This window comes from Lepidochelys olivacea (genome assembly GCF_965140295.1).
Source record: "Lepidochelys olivacea isolate rLepOli2 genome assembly, chromosome: 2".
Classification (NCBI taxonomy): Eukaryota; Metazoa; Chordata; order Testudines; family Cheloniidae; genus Lepidochelys; species Lepidochelys olivacea.
In genome coordinates this window covers 46,222,094-46,245,175 of record NC_140412.1, presented here as the reverse complement: position 1 = coordinate 46,245,175, position 23,082 = coordinate 46,222,094, and the positions used below count along the sequence as shown (strand labels likewise).

The 23,082-nt window shown below is 43.7% G+C and overlaps 1 protein-coding gene across 2 annotated transcripts in view; it reads left to right on the top strand.

Annotated features, from left to right (window-relative positions):
• LRRC69 (leucine rich repeat containing 69) overlaps nt 1–20,107 on the top strand; it is a 54,019-nt gene extending 33,912 nt beyond the window's left edge. The window contains exons 8-9 of one of the 2 annotated variants that reach the window (XM_084618860.1): nt 12,789–12,920; nt 19,768–20,107. In XM_084618860.1, the coding sequence (XP_084474986.1) occupies nt 12,789–12,920; nt 19,768–19,878 (243 nt within the window). In that variant the 3' untranslated portion in view covers nt 19,879–20,107. The remainder of the gene's footprint in view (nt 1–12,788; nt 12,921–19,767) is intronic. The other variant, XM_084618861.1, reaches the window with a different exon arrangement.
• The last annotated feature ends 2,975 nt before the right edge of the window (nt 20,108–23,082 follow it).

Sequence of the window (23,082 nt, the reverse complement as noted above, 5' to 3'; positions counted from 1 at the left end):
GAGAGACCAAGCAGGTAAACCAGCTCCTAAAAAGATACCTGAAATGGTACATCTAAAATTACAGAAATTGTAAGTAAAGGCAAGGAAATGCATTAGAGTATCTTTTGTTTTAGCTTGTAAATTTTCCCTATGCTAAGAGGTAGTTTTATTCCTATTTTTTGGAACTGTGAAGTTGTGTCCAGAGGGCAGTCCTCTGTGTTTTAAATCTTTTATTACCCTGTAAAGTTACCTTCCATCCTGATTTTGCAGGTGTGATTCTTTTACTTTTTTCATTATAATAAAGTTCTTCTTTTAAGAATCTGATTGGTTTTAGTGTCCTAAAGATAAAGGGTCTGGTCTGTACTTTTATTAAAGGCAATTGGTTGGTATATTATTCTCAAGCCTCCCCAGGAAAGGGGGTGAAGGGGTTGGGGGGGCATATTTTGGGGAAATAGGGACTCCAAGTGGTCTTTTTCCTGAATCTTTGTCTAAATCACTTGGTGGTGGCTGCAGTCCAAGGACAATGAAGGGATTAGCTCCTTGGGGAAGTTTTTAACCTAAGCTGGTACTTATAAGTTTAGGGGGTCTTTCATGCGGGTCCCCACATCTGTACCCCAGAGTTCAGACTGGGGAGGGAACCCTGATGTGGTGGCAGCGCGGTGGGATCATTTTGAACCAGAAGCACAGACCTCAGGATTTTAAAAAGGACACATTTTTTTCCTTTTAGCTACTTGAAAACCAGGGAGGTTTTTTTTTTAAAGGACACTTTTTTTTAAAGCTGAGAGCAGCTGGAGGTTTTTTTTTTCTTTGCCTAATGGCAGAGGAGTTAAGCTATAGCAAGAGAATTCACAGGCTGTTTTTTTTTTCTTTTCTAGCTCTCGGGCTAGGCTGCGGTAAGGTCAGGAAGGTTAGCAAACATGACAGAAAGCGAGGTCCAGAAAAAAATGGAATTAGCCAGATTGGAAGCTGAGGAAAGAAAGAAGGAACATGAAAGACAACTGGAATTCAAACAGATGGAAATTGTTGCACAAGTGGCCAGAGAGAAAGCTGCTAAGGAAGAGAGGGAAAAAGAGAGGCAGCATGAACTGGAGGAGAAGGAAAGAGAGAGGCAGCATGCTCAGAAGAAGAGGGAAAGAGAGAGGAAGCATGAACTGAAGGTGGTGGAGTGGAAACGACGGAACCCTTCAGCAGCTGGCTCCATTTCCCCAAAAATCCACAAATGGGAGCAACTATGTCCACAGTATAAGGAATCCAGTGATATTGCTGAATATTTCCTCACCTTTGAGAGACTGTGCATGCTCCATGGAATTCCTGAAGATCCAAAAATGACCTAATTGACTGGGTACAGCAAAATTGACTGGAAGAGCTCTGGACATATTCAACAAGATGCCTATTGAGGATGCTTCTGACTATGGTAAATTTAAGGATTTGGTTTTAAAACAATTTCAAATTACACCTGAAACTTACAGAGTAAAATTTAGAGCCCTTAAGAGAGGGACTTAGTAATGTGGCTTATGTAAACCAGATGAAAGATCTGTTAGATAAATGGGTCAAAGGAAGGGGCGTAACTAGCTTTGAAGGAATATGTGATTTGGTTGTACAGGAGCAGTTCCTGACTATGACCAATGATGATGTAAAACAGTGTTTATGAGATAAGAAAATGGACTCAGCAGAAAGTCTTGCGTCTTATGCTGATCAATACAAGCAGTCCCAGACCACCAGAGAGGCGGGGCAAATTGGAACAAAACGGGTGGAGGTAGCAGAGAGGAACAACCCTGGTTGCAGTTTGGGCGGATACCAGAAAGGACACCCCGAGACCATACCATACCACCAGGGGCAGCCCAAGGCCCCACCTACACCCCAAAGAAAATCCCAGACATCTTATCGTCCCACCACACCATTCTTCAGCAACCCACCTCACCCCAGTGACCAGTCAGCTGGGTGATGTTTTAGATGTAACGAGCTGGGGCATGTAAAGGCCAACTGCCCCATGGACCCCAGCAAATTGCAGTTCATTGCACCAGGGTCACACCAAAGGTCCTCAGGCTCAGAAGCCTCCCAGGTACCCTCAGAGCGAAGGGAAACTATGAGTGTGGGCGGAAAGAAGGTTATCGCATGAAGGGACACTGGAGCACAGGTGTCAGCTATCCACCAATCCTTAGTGGACCCCAAATTCATCAACCCAGAGGCCCAAGTGACGATTCAATCCTTCAAGTCAAACTCTTTTGACTTGCCTACAGCCAAGTTGCCTGTCCAGTACAAGGGCTGGTCAGGAATGTGGACTTTTGCAGTCTATGATGATTATCCCATTCCTATGCTGGGGGAAGACTTGGCCAGCCATGTGAAGGTAGCCAAGAGGGTGGGAATGGTCACCCACACCAGGCTAAGCAAGCCTTCACACCTAGCTCTGTTCCTGAGCCTTCTACAAGGGCCCCGTCTGTGTTACCAGAGACCCAGACTGAGGTGGAGGAACTGGACCCCATGCCAATGTCTGTGACAGATGTAGTGGATCCAGTCGCAGAGACTCACCCAGAGCCTGTCCCAAAACCGGAACTGACAGAGCACCAGCACCAGAACCATTGCCAGCACTGAATCCAGCACTTGCAACCCCAACACCAGAGGACACCACCGAGACTGCACTGGCAGCAGCAGCTAAACCTGTGCAAGAGGCTCTGCTGGAGCCTAAATTACAACCTAGTGCACCAGCGGAAAGCGGTTCACAGAGAACGGAAACAGCCCCATCCCCTGCATCGCTTCCAGAGGAGCCAAGCCCAGGTCCACAATCCAGTGAGGAACTGATGTCTCCAGCATCAAGGGAACAGTTCCAGGCAGAGCAGGAAGCAGATGAAAGCCTCCAGAGAGCTTGGACGGCGGGCCGGAGCAACCCACCGCCTCTCAGCTCTTCTAATCAATCCCGGTTGTTGTAGAAAGAGGACTTTTATACAAGGAAACTCTTTCTGGTGGGCACCAGGACGACGGGCATCCTCGAAGACAGTTGGTAGTTCCAACTAAGTACCGGGTAAAGCTCTTGAGCTTAGCCCACGATCATCCTAGTGGCCATACTAGGGTGAACAGGACCAAAGACTGTTTGGGGAGATCATTCTACTGGGAGGGAATGGGCAAGGACGTTTCTTCCTATGTCCGCTCTTGTGAGGTGTACCAAAGAGTGGGAAAGGTCATAGCCCCTCTCCAGCCACTCCCCATAATGGAGGTTCCATTTCAGCAAGTAGCTGTGGATATTCTGGATCCTTTCCTGAAAAAGACACCCAGAGGAAAGCAGTACTTACTGACTTTCATAGATTTTGCCATGCGATGGCCGAAGCAGTAGCGCTAAGCAACACAGGGCTAAAAGTGTGTGCGAGGCATTAACAGACATTTTTGCTTGGGTAGTTTGGCCCTCCGACATCATTATGAATTCGGGAACTAATTTCATGGCAGGGATCATGAAAAGCGTTTGGGAAGCTCATGCGGTGAATCACTTGGTTGCCACCCCTTACTACCATCAAACAAATGGGCAGGTGGAAAAGTTTAATGGAACTTTGGGGGCCATGTTAGTAAATTCATAAATGAGGACTCCAACGATTGGAACCTAGTGTTTCAGCAGTTGCTCTTTGCCTACAGGGCTGTACCACCATTTGAACTTGTGTATGGCCGCAAGGTTAAGGGGCCATTACAGTTGGTGAAGCAGCAATAGGAGAGGTTTATGCCTTCTCCAGGAACTAACATTCTGGACTTTGTAAACAACCTGCAAAACACCCTGCAAGACTCTTTAGCCCTTGCTAGAGAAAACCTAAAAGATGCTCAGGAAGAACAAAAGGCCTGGTATGTTAAACATGCCAAAGGGCGTTCCTTCAAAGTAGGGGACCAGGTCATGGTCTTGAAGGCGCTCCAGGCCCATAAGATGGAAGCTTCATGGGAAAGGCCATTCACGGTCCAAGAGCACCTGGGAGCTGTTAACTATCTCATAGCATCTTCCACCTAAAGCCTAAAGTGTACCATGTTAATTCTCTAAAGCCCTTCTATTCCAGAAAGTTAAAGGTTCTTCAGTTTGCAGCCCAGGGAGGAGATGACGCTGAGTGGCCTGAAGGTGTCTACTATGAAGGAAAAAGTGATGGTGACATGGAAGAGGTGAATCTCTCCATGACCCTCGAACGTATGCAGCGACAGCAGATCAAGGAGCTGTGCACTAGCTTAACACTGATGTTCTCAGCCACCCCAGGACAGACTGAACGGGCATACCAGTCCATTGACACAGGTAATGCTCGCACAATTAGAGTCTAACCTTACCAGGTGGCTCCTCAAGCCAAAACTGCTATAGAATGGGAGATCCAGAACATGCTACAGATAGGTGTAATCCACTCCTCTGAAAGTGCATGGGTATCTCCAGTGGTTCTAGTTCCCAAACCAGATGGGAAAATACACTTTTATGTGGACTATTGTAAGCTAAATGCTGTAACTCGCCCAGACAACTATCCAATGCCATGCACACATGAGCTATGACAGATACCATTTCAACTTGTACATTATGAGTATCATCCTTCAGTGTGCTAAGCGCTGCCGGAAGAAGAAGGGGCTCAGAACCTTGCAGTGTCGGCCCTCTGTGAAATCTCTTTCACTGTAAACTTTTCTGCATTTCCCAATGTGGTAATGAACTCCCCCAACAACTACAGACCATCACAAACCTTGCTATTTTCCACTCCAAATGCAAGCAGCATTTCTTTGACCATGCGCCTTCTCTAATATAAACACAGAACAACTGGTATATTTATATTTAAAAAAAAAAACAAAGAACCAAAAACCCAAACTAAAAAATGAAACCCGACCTACCAAACTAAGAGAGTCCACTGCATATATATCTCCCTCTGGGGAGAGGACGACAGAACAAACAACTTGTGACAGATGTGTAATGCGCTATTGGAAGGCACTTGGATCCTACAGTATGAGCATGGTATGAGAACCTGTATAGAATAGAAAATAGATACCAGGAGGAGACACACTTAAGGGAAGACTGTGGTTAAATGAAAAAACCTGTAGCTGTTTTAGGACACAACGATAGTATTCTAAGGGATTTGAGGTAATGTCTTCATTTTAATTAAAGATAATCCAGAATTCCAGATTCTCTCATTTGTTCTGATCTGGCAGTTCAAAGTGACCACGAAGCCACCAAATCTGTTGGAGGATTCCCCCAACTGAAGTAGAATTGCTGTAGCTGGCTGCCATCCCCCCTTCTATTGCAAGTCCTGGTGAAGTGCAGGAGTATGTTCAGGGTTGTTCTCTTATCCTTCAGTCCCTGGCTGCTGGATGGCCTTTGAGTTCCACAGTGACCCAGCATATATTAGAGCAGCCCCAGGGATATTCCCTTTTGTACTATGTTCAGTAATACTTAATCAACTCTGTGTTGATTCACTTTGAATGTTTGAAAAGGCTTATGTGTTCTATGCTTAACCTCTCTAATTCATTTCTTAGCCAAGATATAATGTTTAGCTCTTTGAATCTTTGCACATAAATCATTCTACTGCAAAATATCTCCACTAGTCTACAGCAGTTGGTTGTCTCGTGTCTGCACTGGACCCAGGGCCTGCTGAAGTTGTTGCATAAGAACGCATCTGGTTGGCCCCAACCCTTTCTTGTGTCATAGCTGCCTAGATGGTCTCCTTTGACAGCAATATTACATAGCAGTAGTAATCACTTCCTTCCTAAGGAGCTAATTTTTACCACAACCGGGCAAATGGCAAGCTCTTCTCCCCCGCCCCCCATCCCTTTTGGCTTTTTCACTTGAATTTCATTTTATTTTTGTTTTTATTTTGTCTCTCTGTATTATTTCTCTCTCTTCAGCAGCATTGCACCTCTAGTAGCAATTGCAAATTTCATTAACATGTTATTTTCTTCCTCTTCTAGACTAGTGGGGAGGAGATTAAATAAGACTGGACCTTGTAACACTGACCTTTGCCACATACTGCTAGGCACCTCACTTAGCCAATACACTGTCTTTTTTTAACTCTTTATTTCAACCAGTTTTCAATCTTCATGACAGAACTACCATCCCAACAAATTCGGATTATGTTCTCATGACACATTTTTTAATACAGTATCAAATACTTTACTGAAATGCTTTACCACCCACTTGTAGCTAAACTACAGCCACCAACTCTATTACACATAAATCCCTGTGGTAGTGTGCCTCAAACCTTCTCTGAAAAGAACTCTGAAATGCATTCTCTGCCCATTCAGGCCTCAGCCTCTGCTTAGACTGCCTGCAAGAGTTCCAACAGTATGATTTTTTTTTAAGAAAATAGACCTTTTCCACGAGGAACAGGACTTGGACCAACAAACAGATTTCACATAGGCCAACACCTTTGGTTGTAGTAACAGCTTTCAGTTATTACTGACTTTGGCTGTCATGAAGCCCCAGTGACTGAGAAGTAAAAAGCTCTGAATTCCATTAGCAATTCCCTGAGCCAGCTAGCCCTCAGGATATGTATGTGTTCATATATATATATGAACATTTCATTTCTTTTTGTTGTTTATCTTAACTTTTCCCTATATCCTCTTAAAGTCATGGAGTTTAGAGAATAAACTACTTTCATGTTGGATAATGAACTTTCAACCCTGCATTAAATGATGTAATATAATTAAAAACGGCTCTCAAAACCTATCAAAATAAATATGCCTTCCTCCAAATGAGTGTGACTTGGATGATCAGTATTATGGAAAAATAAATGAAATTTTGTAACACTTTGTAACATTTTGTAAATGTAATTCAGTAACACAGCTGAGCAGCAGGAAAGCATACATCACCTTAATTTATATTGTTAATTCTACTAATGATTTACAGCATAAAAGACTTGCTTAAGAGCTAAAATTACCTGTTTGAGTTATACATAATACAGTCAGCAGTTGAAGTTGACAACTAAATAGACCAAGTCACAAAACTGTTGTAATGTATTTGTATATGTTACAGCTTTGTATTTGTTTATTGCTATATATAATTAAGCACAAAAGGAGGACAAATTATACAGAATTCCTAATTAACCATGATTGTTCTAGTCATGAACATGTGCATACTGAGAAGTATGACTAAAGTTCACTAATAGTAAATATACAGTATTTTATTTAATCTGCATAGCTGCATTACGACTTGCTCTCTTTCGTTCAAAAACATTGACAACTAAGGGTATGTTTACACTACGAAATTAGGTTGATTTTATAGAAGTTGATTTTTAGAAAGAGATTTTATACAGTCAATTGTGTATGTCCCCACTAAGCACATTAAGTCGGCGGAGTGCGTCCTCAATACCGTGGTGAGCATCGACTCATGGAGCAGTGCACTGTGGGTAGCTATCCCGCAGTCTCCTCTGCGCATTGGAATTCTGGGTTAAGCTCCCAATGCCTGATGGGGCAAAAACATTGTCACGGGTGGTTTTGGGTACATGTCGTCAGTCTCCCCTCCCTCCCTCCCTCCCTCCCTCCCACCCTTCGTGAAAGCGATGGCAGACAATCGTCTTGCGCCTCTTGGGTTACACGTGCAGATGCCATAGCACAGCAAGCATGGAGCCACTCAGCTCACTGCTGCTGTTGTGAGCATTGTAAACACCTTGCGCATTATCCTGCAGTATGTGCAGAACCTGGCTAGGAGCTGCCAGCGTGAGGACGATTGTGAGGAGGACATGGACACAGATGTTCCTGAAAGCATGGGATGTGGCAATTGGCACATCATGGCGGCAGTGGGGCAGGTTGATACAGTGGAAAGCCGATTCTGGCCCCGGAAAACAAGCACAGACTGGTGGGACCGCATAGTGTTGCAGGTATGGGATGATTCACAGTGGCTGCAAAACTTTCGCATACGTAAGGCTACTTTCCTTGAACTTTGTGAGTTGCATTCCCCTGCCTTAAAACACAGGAATACCAAGATGAGAGCTGCCCTGACAGTTGAGAAGTGAGTGGCGATAGCCCAGTGAAAGCTTGCAACGCTGGACTGCTACAGGTCAGTCAGGAATCAATTTGGAGTGGTCAAATGTACTGTGGGGGCTGCTGTGATCCCAGTAGCCAATGCAATCACTGACCTTCTACTAGCAAGGATAGTGACTCCGGGAAATGTGCAGCTTATAGTGGATGGCTTTGCTGCAATGGGTTTCCCTAATTGTGGTGGGGCGATAGTTGGAACGCATATCCCTATCTTGGCACCGGACCATTTGCCAACAGTACAGAAACGTCAAGGGGTACTTCTCAATGGTGCTTCAAGCACTGGTGGATCACAAGGGACGTTTCACTGACATCACTATGGGATGGCCGGGAAAGTTGCATGACGCTCGCATCTTTAGGAACTCAGTGCTGTTCGAGCAGCTGCAAGAAGGGACATACTTCCCAGTCCAGAAAATTACCCTTGGGATGAAGAAATGCCCATAGTTATCCTTGGGGACCCGGCCTACCCCATGCTCCCATGGCTCATGAAGCCGTACACAGGCAGCCTGGACAGTAGTAAGGAGCAGTTTAACTATAGGCTGAGGAAGCGCAGAATGGTGGTAGAATGTGCCTTTGGACGTTTAAAAGCTAGCTGATGCTGTTTATTGACTAGGTTAAACCTCAGTGCAACCAACATTTTCATTGTTATTGCTGCTTGCTGTGTGGTCCATAATATCTGTTAGAGTAAGGAGGAGAAGTTTATGGTGGGGTGGCAGGTTGAGGCAAATCGCTTGGTGGCCGATTTTGAGCAGACAGACACCAGGGCGATTAGAAGAGCACAGCTAGGCGCGCTGTGCATCAGAAAGGCTTTGAAAACCAGTTTCATGACTGGCCAGGCTTCGGTGTGACAGTTGTATGTGTTTCTCGTTGCTGCAAACCCATCCCCTTTGTTGATTTTAATTCCCTGTAAGCCAACCACTCTCCCCCCTTCAATCACAGCTGGCAAAGGAAATAAAGTAACTATCGTTTTGAAACCATGCATTCTTTCTTTATTAATTAAAAAAAAAGTGAGATAACTGACAAGGTAGCCCAGTCGGGTGGGGGAGGAGGGAAGGACAAGGCCACATTTTTGATTTGCAGCCACGCTAAAAATCAAAACTGTTCGAACGAAAGCCTTCTGTTGCTTGGGCCATCCGCTGAAGTGGCTCGGTGCCCGGAGCTTCTCCCCACCCCCACCCCCCCGCCATATTGAAGGGCAAATTTATTAGTGCTTTTTTGAGTGTCCCAGATATGGGATTTGGACATCTCATTGGAGCATCCAGATTTGAACAATGGAAAGATGTTTGAAATCAACAAGCACAATCTTCATGCTCATCAAGTTCTCACCAAGGAAGTTCTTTTGAGTGTATAGGACTTCAGGCAAGATTTATTTAATTTTGCATTGAGAATAGTGGATTGTGAGATATTTGCAAAAGTCACAAGGTTAATAGTAGACCTGAGATACTGTCTTCTTGTTTTCCTTGTTCTGGGATAATATTTTTATCTTCTGTACCATGATGCCAAAAAGATATGGTGTAGCCTTTCCGTCTGGATAGCCATGTTTTCAGATGCATATATCCAGATCTGGGAAATTAACTGTAGTTCTGACTAATCTGACCCTAATTTGCATCTTTGGTGACCCTGCATTACTCTCATACTTGTAGTTTGGAACTGGCACATTCAATAGTAATTCTCAAGCCAGGTTAAGATACAGGACTTAGCAGCTTTTCTTGTTTGCACCCAAGTTAATTATTCTATAGCTATCTGCGTTTGTGATCTCCCTGCAGTGGTGCCACACGTCGCTAGCTTGGCCAGTGTAGCATACCATGTGATGTGTCACGAAGCCCAGTGATAGCCAGAGAGCTCCATTTTAAAAGAAACCCTGGCACATAATGTTATCTTCTGATAATGAGTTAACTAAAGCATGCCACCACAGTATTTATATATTGTATCTGAACCTATTGTTCATTCCTTGTTTGCAGTTCTTTACATTGGAATAGCCATTCTTTCTTGAAAGCCTTACTTTCACCGCCGTGGGGTTTTTCTTCCTTAAAAATAAGGAGGAGCTGGAGTCTCCATTCTTAATTACTTTTCAGTGTGAAGAAGTGCAATACAGTAGTACTATTACCATCTGTTTCCTGCCTTTTGACTACTTTTTGAACCCAACGAATGTACTGTAACAAAGTTGAACCTGAAAAACTAAAATCAGTGAGCAAAATCAAACCACCCTCTACTCTGTTTGTTAATAAAATGGTTGGAACTTTTATAATACCTTACATCTGAGGATTTCATGCTTAAGAGGGTCTTATTAAGCTTTATGACACCCTTCTGATGATACCCATTGCACAGATGGGTAAACTGAAACGTGCAGTTTGTCTGAAACCATAAAAATCAGTGGCAGAGCCAGGAATAGAATCTAGGATTTCTGAGTCCTCGTGACCTGTCCTAACGACTAGACAGCACTGTCTCATTGTTTTCTAGGTAACATAGAAGGAATGAGAAACTACTTTTGGAAACTAAATGGACATAACAGGACAGACTTTAAAAACAAAACACAAAGGGCTGAGTTATACCTACATTGTGCCCCTGAAATATAGGGGTGTGAAAAGCACTGCTCAGCAGCAGCAGCTCCCTTAGACAGGTGGAATTCCCCCAGGGATGCTGGGGATGTGTGGGTCAAAGTGGCCCCCGCTATAGCATTTCCAGGGTTCAGTGCGGACTCTGTTTGTGTGGGCCAGCTTTGTTGAGCAGTGAGGAGGGGATGGGTTATGGCTCTTGTTTTTCCTGAATGCTAAGCACCTAAGGGTATGTCTACATTACAAAATTAGGTCGATTTTATAGAAGTCGATCTTTAGAAATCGATTTTATACAGTCGATTGTGTATGTCCCCATGAAGCGCATTAAGTCGGTGGAGTATGTCCTCAATACCATGGCTAGCATTGACATACGGAGCAGTGTACTGTGGGTAGCTATCCCACAGTTCACGCAGTCTCCGCTGCCCATTGGAATTTTGGGTTAAGCTCCCAATGCCTGATGGGGCAAAAACATTGTTGAGGGTGGTTTTGGGTACCTGTCGTGAGTCGACCCTCCCTCCATGAAAGCAACAGTAGACAATCGTTTTGCTCCTTTTTTCCTGGGTTATCCGTGCGGACGCCATACCACAGCAAGAATGGAGCCTGCTCAGCTCACTGCTGCTGTTGTGAGCATTGTAAACACCTCGCACATTATCGTGGAGTATGTGCAGAACCAGACTAAGAGACACCAGCACGAGGAAGATTGTGATGAGGACATGGACACAGGTGTTCCTGAAAGCATGGACTAAAGGATGACCCAACACTCTCACAAATCTTGGGAGACAGGCCAGTCCTTGCTTACAGACAGCCCCGCAACCTGAAGCAAATACTCACCAACAACCACATACCACACAACAGAACCACTAACCCAGGAACCTATCCTTGCAACAAAGCCCGTTGCCAACTGTGCCCACATATCTATTCACTGGACACCATCACAGGGCCTAATAACATCAGCCACACTATCAGAGGCTTGTTCACCTGCACATCCACCAATGTGATATATGCCATCATGTGCCAGCAATGCCCCTCTGCCATTTACATTGGTCAAACTGGACAGTCTCTACGTAAAAGAATAAATGGACACAAATCAGATGTCAAGAATTATAACATTCATAAACCAGTCGGAGAACACTTCAGTCTCTCTGGTCACGCAATCACAGACATGAAGGTCGCTATCTTACAACAAAAAAACTTCAAATCCAGACTCCAGCGAGAAACTGCTGAATTGGAATTCATTTGCAAATTGGATACTATTAATTTAGGCTTAAATAGAGACTGGGAATAGCTAAGTCATGATGCAAGGTAGCCTATTTCCCCTTGTTTTTTCCTCCCCCCCAGACGTTCTGGTTAAACTTGGATTTAAACTTGGAGAGTGGTCAGTTTGGATGAGCTATTGCCAGCAGGAGAGTGAGTTTGTGTGTGTGTGTGTGTGAGAAAGCCTGGATTTGTGCTGGAAATGGCCCACCTTGATTACCATGCACATTGTAGGGAGAGTGGTCACTTTGGATGAGCTGTTACCAGCAGGAGAGTGAGTTTGTGTGTGTATGGGGGTGGGGGGGTGAGAAAACCTGGATTTGTGCTGGAAATGGCCCACCTTGATTATCATACACATTGTGAGGAGAGTGGTCACTTTGGATAAGTTATTACCAGCAGGAGAGTGAGTTTGGGGGGGGGGCGGAGGGTGAGAAAACCTGGATTTGTGCTGGAAATGGTCCAACTTGATGATCACTTTAGATAAGCTATTACCAGCAGGAGAGTGAGTTTGTGTGTGTATGGGGGTGGGGGGGTGAGAAAACCTGGATTTGTGCTTGAAATGGCCCAACTTGATTATTGTGCACATTGTAGGGAGAGTGGTCACTTTGGATAAGCTATTACCAGCAGGAGAGTGAGTTTGTGTGTGTGGTTTTTGGAGGGGGGTGAGGGAGTGAGAGAACCTGGATTTGTGCAGGAAATGGCCCACCTTGATTATCATACACATTATGAAGAGAGTGGTCACTTTGGATGGGCTATTATCAGCAGGAGAGTGAGTTTTGGGGGGGGGGGAGCGTGAGAAAACCTGGATTTGTGCTGGAAATGGCCCAACTTGATGATCACTTTAGATAAGCTATTACCAGCAGGACAGTGGGGTGGGAGGAGGTATTGTTTCACGGTCTCTGTGTGTATATAATGTCTTTTGCAGTTTCCACGGTATGCATCCGATGAAGTGAGCTGTAGCTCACGAAAGCTCATGCTCAAATAAATTGGTTAGTCTCTAAGGTGCCACAAGTACTCCTTTTCTTTTTGCGAATACAGACTAACATGGCTGTTACTCTGAAATGTGGCAACTTGGACATCATGGTGGCAGTAGGGCTGGTTCATACAGTGGAACGCCAATTCTGGGCCCGGAAAACAAGCACAGACTGGTGGGACCGCATAGTGTTGCAGGTATGGGATGATTCACAGTGCCTGCAAAACTTTTGCATGCGTAAGGCCACTTTCCTTGAACTTCGTGAGTTGCTTTCCCTTGACCTGAAGCGCAGGAATACCAAGATGAGAGGGGCCCTGACAGTTGAGAAGCGAGTGGCAATAGCCCTGTGGAAGCTTGCAACACCTGATTGCTACCGGTCAGTTGGGAATCAACTTGTAGTGGGCAAGTCTACTGTGGGGACTGCTGTGATCCAAGTAGCCAATGCAATCACTGACGGTCTGCCATCAAGGGTAGTGACTCCGGGAAATGTGCAGCTCATAGTGGATGGCTTTGCTGCAATGGGGTTTCCTAACTGTGGTGAGATGACAGACGGAACACATATCCCTATCTTGGCACCAGACCACCTTTCTGACCAGTACGTAAACCGCAAGGGGTACTTCTAAATGGTGCTGCAAGCAGTTGTGGATTACAAGGGACGTTTCACCTACATCAACATAGGATGGCCGGGAAAGGTGCATGAAATTCACATCTTTAGGAATTCGGGGGTGTTCTAGCAGTTGCAAGAAGGAACTTACTTCCCAGACCAGAAAATTACCATTGGCGATGTTGAAACACCAATAGTTATCCTTGGGGACCCAGCCTACCCCTTGCTCCCATGGCTCATGAAGCCGTACTCAGGCAGCCTGGACAGTAGCAAGGAGCAGTTTAACTACAGGCTGAGGAAGTGCAGAATGGTGGTAGAATGTGCCTTTGGACGTCCAAAAGTTCGCTGGCGCTGTTTGCTGACTAGGTTAAACCTCAGTGCAACCAACATTCCCATTGTTACTGCTGCTTGCTGTATGTGCCGTCTGTGAGAGTAAGGAGGAGAAGTTTATGGTGAGGTGGGAGGTTGTGGCAAATCGCCTAGTGGTTGATTTTGAGCAGCCAGACACCAGGGCGATTAGAAGAGCACAGCTAGGCTCGCTGTGCCTCAGAAAGGCTTTGAAAACCAGTTTCATGACTGGCCAGTCTATGGTGTGACAGTTGTGTGTGTTTCTCGTTGCTGCAAACCCATCCCCTTTGTTGATTTTAATTCCCTGTAAGCCAACCACCCTCCCCCCTTCGATCACAGCTGGCAAAGGAAATAAAGTAACTATTGTTTTGAAACCACGCATTCTTTCTTTATTAATTAAAAAAAAAGTGAGATAACTGACAAGGTAGTCCGGGTGGGGTGGGGTGGGGTGCGGGAGGAGGGAAGGAGGAAAGAACAAGGTCACATTGCTTATTGTAGCCACACTACAAATCAAAACTGTTTGAATGACAGTCTTCTCTTGCTTTGGGCCGCCCCTCCCATCCCCACGTTCTTGGGCATCTGGGTGAGGAGGATATGGAACTTGGGGAGAAGGGCAAGTTATACAATGGATGCAGTGGGGGTTTGTGCTTTTGTTGGCTTTCCTGCAGCTCCAACATATGCTTCATCATGTCTGTTTCTCCCCCATTAGCCTCACATTGCCTCCTGCCTCTGCTCTTCGTGCTTACTTAATGCTTTCCTGGCCTCTGCCTCTGAATGCCTCCATGCATTAAGCTGTGCCCTGTCAGTGCGGGAGGACTGCATGAGCTTGGAAAACATGTCATCGCGTGTGCATTTTTTTCGCTTTCTGATCTGCGATAACCTCAGTGTTTGGTTTCCATGCAGCCGCAGTAAACCTTTTGGTACACGGGGTTGGCTTCATACACCTTCGTAACATGTGGGAATGGTTTCAAACTGCAGCACCATCCTTTCCCATAGCAAGCAATGCTGGTTGGGTTTCACGTTTAAAAGGAGGGGCTACGGTTTTCGGGTGGATGTGCAGCACACACCTCCCCCCACCCCACCGCGTGACTATTCTCTTGGATGATCCCTTCACCCCTCCCCCCGCCGCGTGGCTATTCTCCGGGATGATCCCTTTTAGCCAAGCGCGAACAACCCAGCATGAACATGGTCCTTTTACTGTTCCCTTACAAAAATTCCTCTATTTCAACCAGGTGACCATGAATGATATCACTCTCCTGAGGCTAACACAGAAAGATAAAGACCAAATGTTGCTTGAATGTGACCAAAACCCAGGACCATTCGCTGCCATGCTTTGTGCTGCAATGATTCCAGACTACTTGCTACTTGCTTGGCGCGGTAAAGTGTCCTACCGTGGAGGATGAAATAAGGCAGAGTACCTCCAGGAGAGCTTGATGGAGATGTCCCTGGAGGATTCCCGCTCCATCCCCAGACATGTTAACAGACTTTTCCAGTAGCTGTACTGGCCACAAATGCATCCCAATTCTTCAGGGCAAATCAAACAATTGCTTTTAAAGCCTCTAGTGTAGTACAAATGTGCACTCACCAGAGGTGTCTTCTCTTGCTTCAGGGTCTGGAAACCTGCCTTGGGAGGGTATTGGCTCCAGGGTGATGAAAAGGTCCTGGCTGCTGGGGAGAACGGATTCACTGCTTGCCTGCTGCGCATTCTCCTCCTCCTCCTCCTCATCCACAAAATGCTCCTCCTCTCTTGCAGGTGTCCATGGACAGTGGTAGGGTCCCTTCTAGAATGCCATGCAGCTGATCATAGAAGCGGCATGTATGGGGCTCTGACCCGGAGCAACTGTTTGCCTCCTTTGTCTTTTGGTAGGCTTTCCTGAGCTCCTTACTTTGACGCGACACTGCTGTGTGTCCCTGTTGTAGCCTCTCTCCACCATGCCCTGTGTGATTTTTGCAAATATATTAGCATTTCTTCTTTTTGATCAGAATTCGGCCTGCACAGATTCTTCTCCCCATACAGCAATCAGATCCCAGTGTCTCTTGTTTTGTCCATTCTGGAACTCATTTGCGATTCTAGGACTGCACGGTCACCTGTGTTGCTGAGCTCGCCACGCGCAGGAAATGAAATTCAAAATTTCCCGGGGCTTTTCCTGTGTACATCAGAGTTCAAAGTGTTGTCCAGAATGGTCACATTGGAGTACCTTGGGATAGGTCCTGGAGACCAATACTGTCGAAATTACATCTGTACTACCCCAAATTCAAACCAGCAAAGTCGATTTTAGTGCTCCACCCCTCAGTGGGGAGGAGTACAGCAGTTGATTTTAAGAGCCCTTTAGGTAGACGGAGTGGGGTTGGTTGTGTAGACGCATTGGTTATAAAATCAACCTAACACAGCTAAATTCGACCTGACCTCATAGTGTGGACTAGGGCTAAGCCTTATAAGTTTTTGGTAACTTCCCAAATACTCTGCTCTCCTGCTTTACATGTATTGGTCTTTTTAACTCCATTACCATTTTATTTTTCTAGTTTTCCTGGTCAGATGATAGTATTCATGGACATGTAAGAGATAGGATTCTGCCTGTAGTATGAAAATCAATTTCTGTCACAGTGTACATCTTTACCACAACAAGTATTATTCTAAATTGTCTGCTTACAAAATATTTATTACTTAAGAGGACATTGTCATGTCTTTTAGACCAAAATGAAGTCATTTTATTTCATCAGCAAACAGGAAGGACCCAGTGTGGTGTTCTCTTGAGTTATGAGTTGCTCTGCAGGATGTGATTTGTGCACTGTTCAGTGCAGAAAATATATGCATGCTTGTTGAGAGATTAAACTTCCTAAAGCAGACCCTTGTGAATGAGCAGCTGCATATAAGATGGGAATAGCAACTCAGATCTAAACTTTGGGAAAAAAAATCCAGTTGACCTTTTAAAGGGATGTTGGTTGGCATGAATAGTATCCTAATGCAAATTTTCAAATGGAACTCTGTCTCTTAATTACATGAATGCAATCATTTGTGAGTGTGGTAGCATTTGAACCTGGAACTGGTAGTGGAGATAGATTTAAGTATAAAGCCCCTATTTTGATAATTTGACCCTCTGTTTAGAAGCAAGCCTGCCAAGTATCATATGTCATCATCTTTTTATTCTTTATTTCTGAGTGAGGAATAATGTGTATGCCCATGTTCAAGCCTGATTGTCATAGCATGCTGTAAAAAATCCTTGAGGCTTCTCCACAATAGCAATTTAGGAATATGGGTACTAATTTTACTAGAGCAGATAAGGCCAGAAAGGTTAAATGACTAGTCTGTAGTCTGATGAGTTGTACTGGAGAAAGAGAATTGGGCTTCAGGAGGAACTAGAAGCTGGGGTGTGAGTATAAGTCTGTGGGTTGCTCCTGCGTGTGGTATAGATAGAAACAGTAAAATCCTGAGCATGTTTTCTTGGAAACAGCTTTATTAAATGTACTGCTTTTCTGACAGCTCTGCCTCCTTGTTGCATCATATATTGCTAATGAACCATTGTCTAAATCAGGGGCGGGAAAACTTTTTGGCCCAATGGCCACATTGGGGTTCCGAAACTGTATGGGGGGCTGGGCGTAGTGTATTAAATTGATCCCCGTAGGAATGTGCTACTTACCGTGTACTACTTAACGGCTGCCAGTCTTGGTGCTCTAAGCAGCATGGTAAGGGGGCGGGGAGCAGGCAGGTTGGATAAGGGGCAGGGGTTGGGGGTGGGATAGGGGTCGGGGCCGACAGGGAGCGGGGGGGTGGGGTCCTGGGGGGGCGGGTTAGGGGCGGGAGGTCCTGGCAGGGGGCAGTAAGGGGACAAGGAGTAGGGAGGGTTGGATGGGTCTGGGGTTCTGAGGGTGGCAGTCGGGGTGAGAAGTGGGAAGGGGTGGATAGGGGGTGGCAGCCAGGCTGTTTTGGGAAGCACAGCTTTCCCTACGCGGGTGTAGTGTATTAAATTGCTCCCTGTAGAAATGTGCCACTTATGGTGTACTACTTATGGCTGTCAGTCCCGGTGCTCGGTAGGTCGCACGTTCCTATGGGGAGCAATTTAATACACTACACCTGTCAGCTGTCACAGCTGCACTGCCTGGCAGGAGGTCGCAGCCCAGAGCGCTGGTGGCATGGCACACTGAGGCTGCAGGGAAGGGGCTAGGGGCGAGCCTCCCCGGCCGGGAGCTCAAGGGCCAGGCAGGACAGTCCCGCTGTCCATAGTTTGCCCACCTCTGGTCTAAAGTTACACAGCACATCACTGGCAGAAAGTGAGGGATATAGTCAGGTCACCAGATACCCAGTCCTTCCTCAAAGCCACTAGAGCATGCTGTCTCTGAACTCCTTGGTGGAGTTCAGACTTGGGATCACATGAATACATATGGATTATTATTATGTAAATGTAACTAAACTGCTGAGCTCTGTTTGTTTGGGTTTTTGAATCCATTAAGCTTCCAATCAAACTGTATGAAGGTAAAACTACAAGGACCGGTTTTTTCAATTCATGCTTGATACAGTACTTGAACCTGCAGACCCCTGCATTTGTATTGGCAAGCTGGTTCATTCATTCTGTTCGTTCCCTCTGGATGACCTGGCATTGGCCACTGTCGGAAGACAGGATACTGGGCTAGATGGACCTTGGGTCTGTCCCAGCATGGTTGTTCTTATGTTCTTATGTTGGTTTACTTCCACACAATTTAGTGTCTGATATGAAAATTTGGCCCTACAGATAAATTCAGACAGCTTAAATATATAGCTCTTAAAAAAACCCAACTCCCCACAAAAAACTTAAGATTTTGGAATAGAGAAATAAAACTCATTTAGCTGGAGTGTTCATTATGGGCATTATTAAAGGAGACTTCTTGTACAGGTTGGTTGGCTTCTTGTACAACTACCCAGGACAGGGTTGTTTAACCAATTTAAGGTACACTCTTTCATCTCATAATTTATTTAACTAATTTCTGTAGGAATGAACATGACTTGAAAAACTACAATAGAATTATTAGAATTTTATTAGGTTGCTAATTCAGAGCTGTCATGGCCATTTTACAAATAACTACACATTTTAGGACCCAACAAGCTATTGAAGTCTATGAATGTGTTAACTATGGTAAAGGGCAGGGGAAAAAAGGTTTAAAATTAAAATGAATATTGCAAATGAAATAACGTTGTAAAATTAATTTAAATTTTTAAAAGAGAAACTCTTGTGCCCTGGATGGTCTTCCAATGGATGGGGCTATGGACTGGGACTTACGAGGTTCTGCCACTGACCTGCTGTGTGACTTGGATAAGTCACTGTGCCTCAGTTTCCCCTCCTATCCGTTGTCTGTTTAGATTTGTATGCTGTTCCAAGCGGGGACGATATTTTACTTTGTGTACAGACAGTGCCTGGCACAGTGAGGTCCAATCTCAGTGGGGGCCTCTATGCAATACTGTAATATGACACTTCAAGAAACGTAGTAGTAGTAGATCCCTGTATTTCTCAAGTCGTTGAACTTCCAGAGGTCTGTGGAAACCAGTATAGCTCCATTTCTTAAATGCTTGCTTTATTTAGACAGAGTGGAAGAGGCAAAGCTCTCAATGTCTTTTATCACCTCATTTTCTTGGTGTAGTGTCTTGATTTTCAAGTATATTTAAAAAACAAAACCAAAAGATCAGTAAATTTTCCACAGACTCCTCCTATTGATCCATTTTCACGCTAGATTATACATATTAGACTTGCATTAGCACCCAGTCTTGCTGTTTTTACACTGGCAAAACTCCTGTTCATTTGTTTTTATTAATGTGCTCAGTGCTGCAGCAGGCACAAAAGATGGCCCCAAGGATATCTATTTTAATATTACTCTTCAAGCTAAAACTATAATGTGATTTTGCCTGTAGAAGGCCTGCAGTATCAGACCTTAGAAGAATTACTTACTTCATTTACAGGGTGTTCAGAAAATTGGGAGTTATTAGTTTCTTATGAGACAACTTTATTGAGAGTAATATCAAACACCAGTGTTACAGCTCTGCCTTAATTGTGTATGTAGTGTAGAAATATTTTCTATTTTTGCAATTTTTACATTGAATTTTATTGTATTGTTTTTTTTTAAAGAAAATGAAGATAAGCAGAAACGTGCACCTCTTGCCTGTAAGGACATTGCTGTGCTCTTACAAATGCTTTAACCATCCTGGCCATGGATTCTTTGGAATTGCTGTACCATAGAGCAGGCAAGGAATTCACTCAGAACATCAATCAGATTGCCCTCTTTGGTATTGTTTACCCTTACCCGAGAGCTAGTTCTTAGAGTTCAGTATTGTGTCTGTTCTCAATGTAAAATATATATTATGGAGAGATAATGAATTACAAAGAAATGATCTCCATATACATAATTATTCCATTCAACTGTGTGATGCTGATGTTTTTTGGCAGACTTAACACAGCTTCTAAAAGTGGATGAATTAAACCAATGACATTGTTTAAATATGAGTTTTATAGTGTAAATTGTAAACAAATTGTATTGTGGCTTCATTGACAGATGTCTTGTTATGTTCTAATGTGAAATTATTTGTTTTTCTGAGAATTTAGGATCAAATTTTAAAGCTTCAAAGAAATATATGGAGACGTGTCAAAGTGATTCCTTATATATTTTTTCATTGCCATTATAAATCCAGTTTTTTAGAAGTTTTGTATCTTGGCATACAAATGTCTTAGCACAGGAGCAAATATGTATGAGTGCTTTAAAAATGAAAAAGAAAGATTACCAGTTTTAAGATTTTTTTTTTGCATAAAACAATTTTAATTTTTAAAGAGGCACATATGCCTCATGGAAAACTTTGAGAAAACATTCTATACAGAAACAATTCTTAGATGTTTTGTTTTTTGTGGTTTCTTTTCTTCCCTGCTTTCTGATCCTTTTGGATGTTTTTAGATTGAAACAGGCATTTTTAAATCTTTCTCCCCTAAATTTATAATCCTCTGTTAATGTCATTAACCTGTCCTTTGCAACGAATCATAATGTTACGAACAGGGACCCTTTTTCTGGAAAGTGCTCAAGCATGTGCTTAAATGTAAGCACGAGCAGTCCTATTGATTTCAGTGGGACTGTTCATCTGTTGAAAGTTAAGAATGTGGTTAAGTACCTTTCTGCATTGGGTCCAGAATGATTTCAGGTGAGAATAAGCAGGAACAGTCACATATTTAAAGAGCAAAGACTGTTTTTAAACAATATGTTTCCTAGGAGTAAAGAACAAGTTAACAAATACCAAAAAACTCAAGCAGAATTTTCTCTAAATAGAATATTTTTGTAATTTTTACATTTCCATGAGGCATCGGTGGAGCACCAAAAAACATTTCTCAAGAACTTTGTCTCATAATATGGTGTACTCACTTCAAGTGAAATTCATTGCAGACAGAGGGCATGTCATGGAACCAGTACGGTAATGCTGTGCAGATAATAGTGGGCGCAGGCTGAGTGAAGGGAGGTTTCACCATACCTCTCTGAAAGTACAAACAAGAAGGAGGGCATTGAGGATAGACTAGGGAACAAACTGCCAGTTCTGTGCATATGCAGATTCAGTGACTAGGAACCCCAGACAGGGGGCATGGAGTAGAAGCTGCGAAAGGTCTCCATCCTCCACAGTTTCCAGGTAGGACAGTCTTATAGAATGTGATCACTCAAGCTGTGAGAGAATCCCACTTTTATTACATTATCAAAAATGAAGAAACAGATGTAGATGGAACTTTGGATGCTGAAATTCTGCTCTTTCACATGGACAGGAGCATCTGCTTTGCATTGCACACACTTGGTATACATACTAAATATGTTCTAAATACACATTTACATCATAGGTCTCGACTGTCCTATTAAATAACTAATGCCCTGAATGAATAACTGCCTGATCAATATTTCTGTTGTATTTTCTCAGTTAATAGGCACTTCAGAGAGACATTTGGTTAGTTTGGTTTTAAAATAATTTGTTTTTAAAATAATTCAGTTTGACACAAATTGTCTGAAGCAAGAAAAGTTAAATTCAAAGCTGTCTTAGCCTCCTCCTTTTATTGCAGTGGAGTTATTTATACTTGGCTTCTAATACAATATGTGCTGCATTTTTTCCTTTTTGGCTAAGGTCCAGATTAATATTGGTTTAATATCTGTAAACATCCTCTTTTGGGGAACACTACATAAAGTTTCCAACAGGATGCATTCAATGAGCTAATAGATTTGTCCTGTCTTTAATTACAATGATTATATTGCCAAGGCATAAGAAGATGAGTTAAGCAGTATAAGCCTTAACTTTGAAAAGCCTTGCCTGTATCAGATGTGTCACAACCTCACTGTCACTCAGTGCCTTGTGTGTTAATTTCTTTGTGCAAGTATCTGTGAAATACATGATAAGATGAACAGAACACTTACACAACCTAGAAATGCCCTCCAGGTACCCAGTGAAACTGCAGCTTCAAGAAACTAAAAATGCTGCATTTTTGGCCTCCCTTCATCTCCAGGGAGGGGAGTGAGACACCAGTGACCTTCATGAAGATCTTGTTTGGGCGTGAATGGGATTGCATAGTCCTTGGGAACACACTTTCCCTGTAGAGAGAGAAGGACTCCATTGGTGGTGTCCATTTGATTCATTGTGTAATCATGCTGCAGGGCAGAATCACTGACTGCTCCTGAAGAACACTCTCTTCTGCTTAAATCAGCGTGACTAATACATGCTGTGCTTATGCTGATGTCTGTGATGTGCGGAATCATGCTCCAGGCCACCAGATGAAACAGGAGAAGAATATTTTTGTGTATTTTTGTAAAGTTTCATCTGAAGATAGTAATAGTGACCATGACACAGAATATTCCATGGGGATTAATAGGATTTGGGGCCATCTATAACTCTCAGCTAGTCCGTGACTCCCAAATAGCATTTGTTATTACAATGAATGTCTCCCAGCAATGTTTTTGCCTGGAATATCTGTGGGTGTCACAAATCACAAACATCCTGCACAGTAGTGAACTATCTGTTAAACTCCCATTTAAATCCAGTCAAAACTCCCTTGTATTCAGTGAGAGCAGGTTCTTCATACCCAAGTCGTGAGCCCTGTGGAAATAGTATTTGTTTCCACCTTAACTCAGAAAGAAAAGGAGGACTTGTGGCACCTTAGAGACTAACAAATTTAGAATCTCAAACTACTATAGGTAAGTGAAATCCAGCGGGTCTGATGTAAACTGATGGGGAATGTGAAAAATGAAGGTTCACCTGCTATTTAAGGTCCAAAGGGTATTTTACTTTCTTTGATGTTTTTCCCAGATGTCTTTCTGCTATGCAGGCCTCATGTAGCACAGAAGGATTTTCAATAATCTTGCTGCTCCTGCTAGCAGGAATTAATAAAAAAGGAATGAACCAATAAGGATTACCATTGTTCTTTTCATTGTGC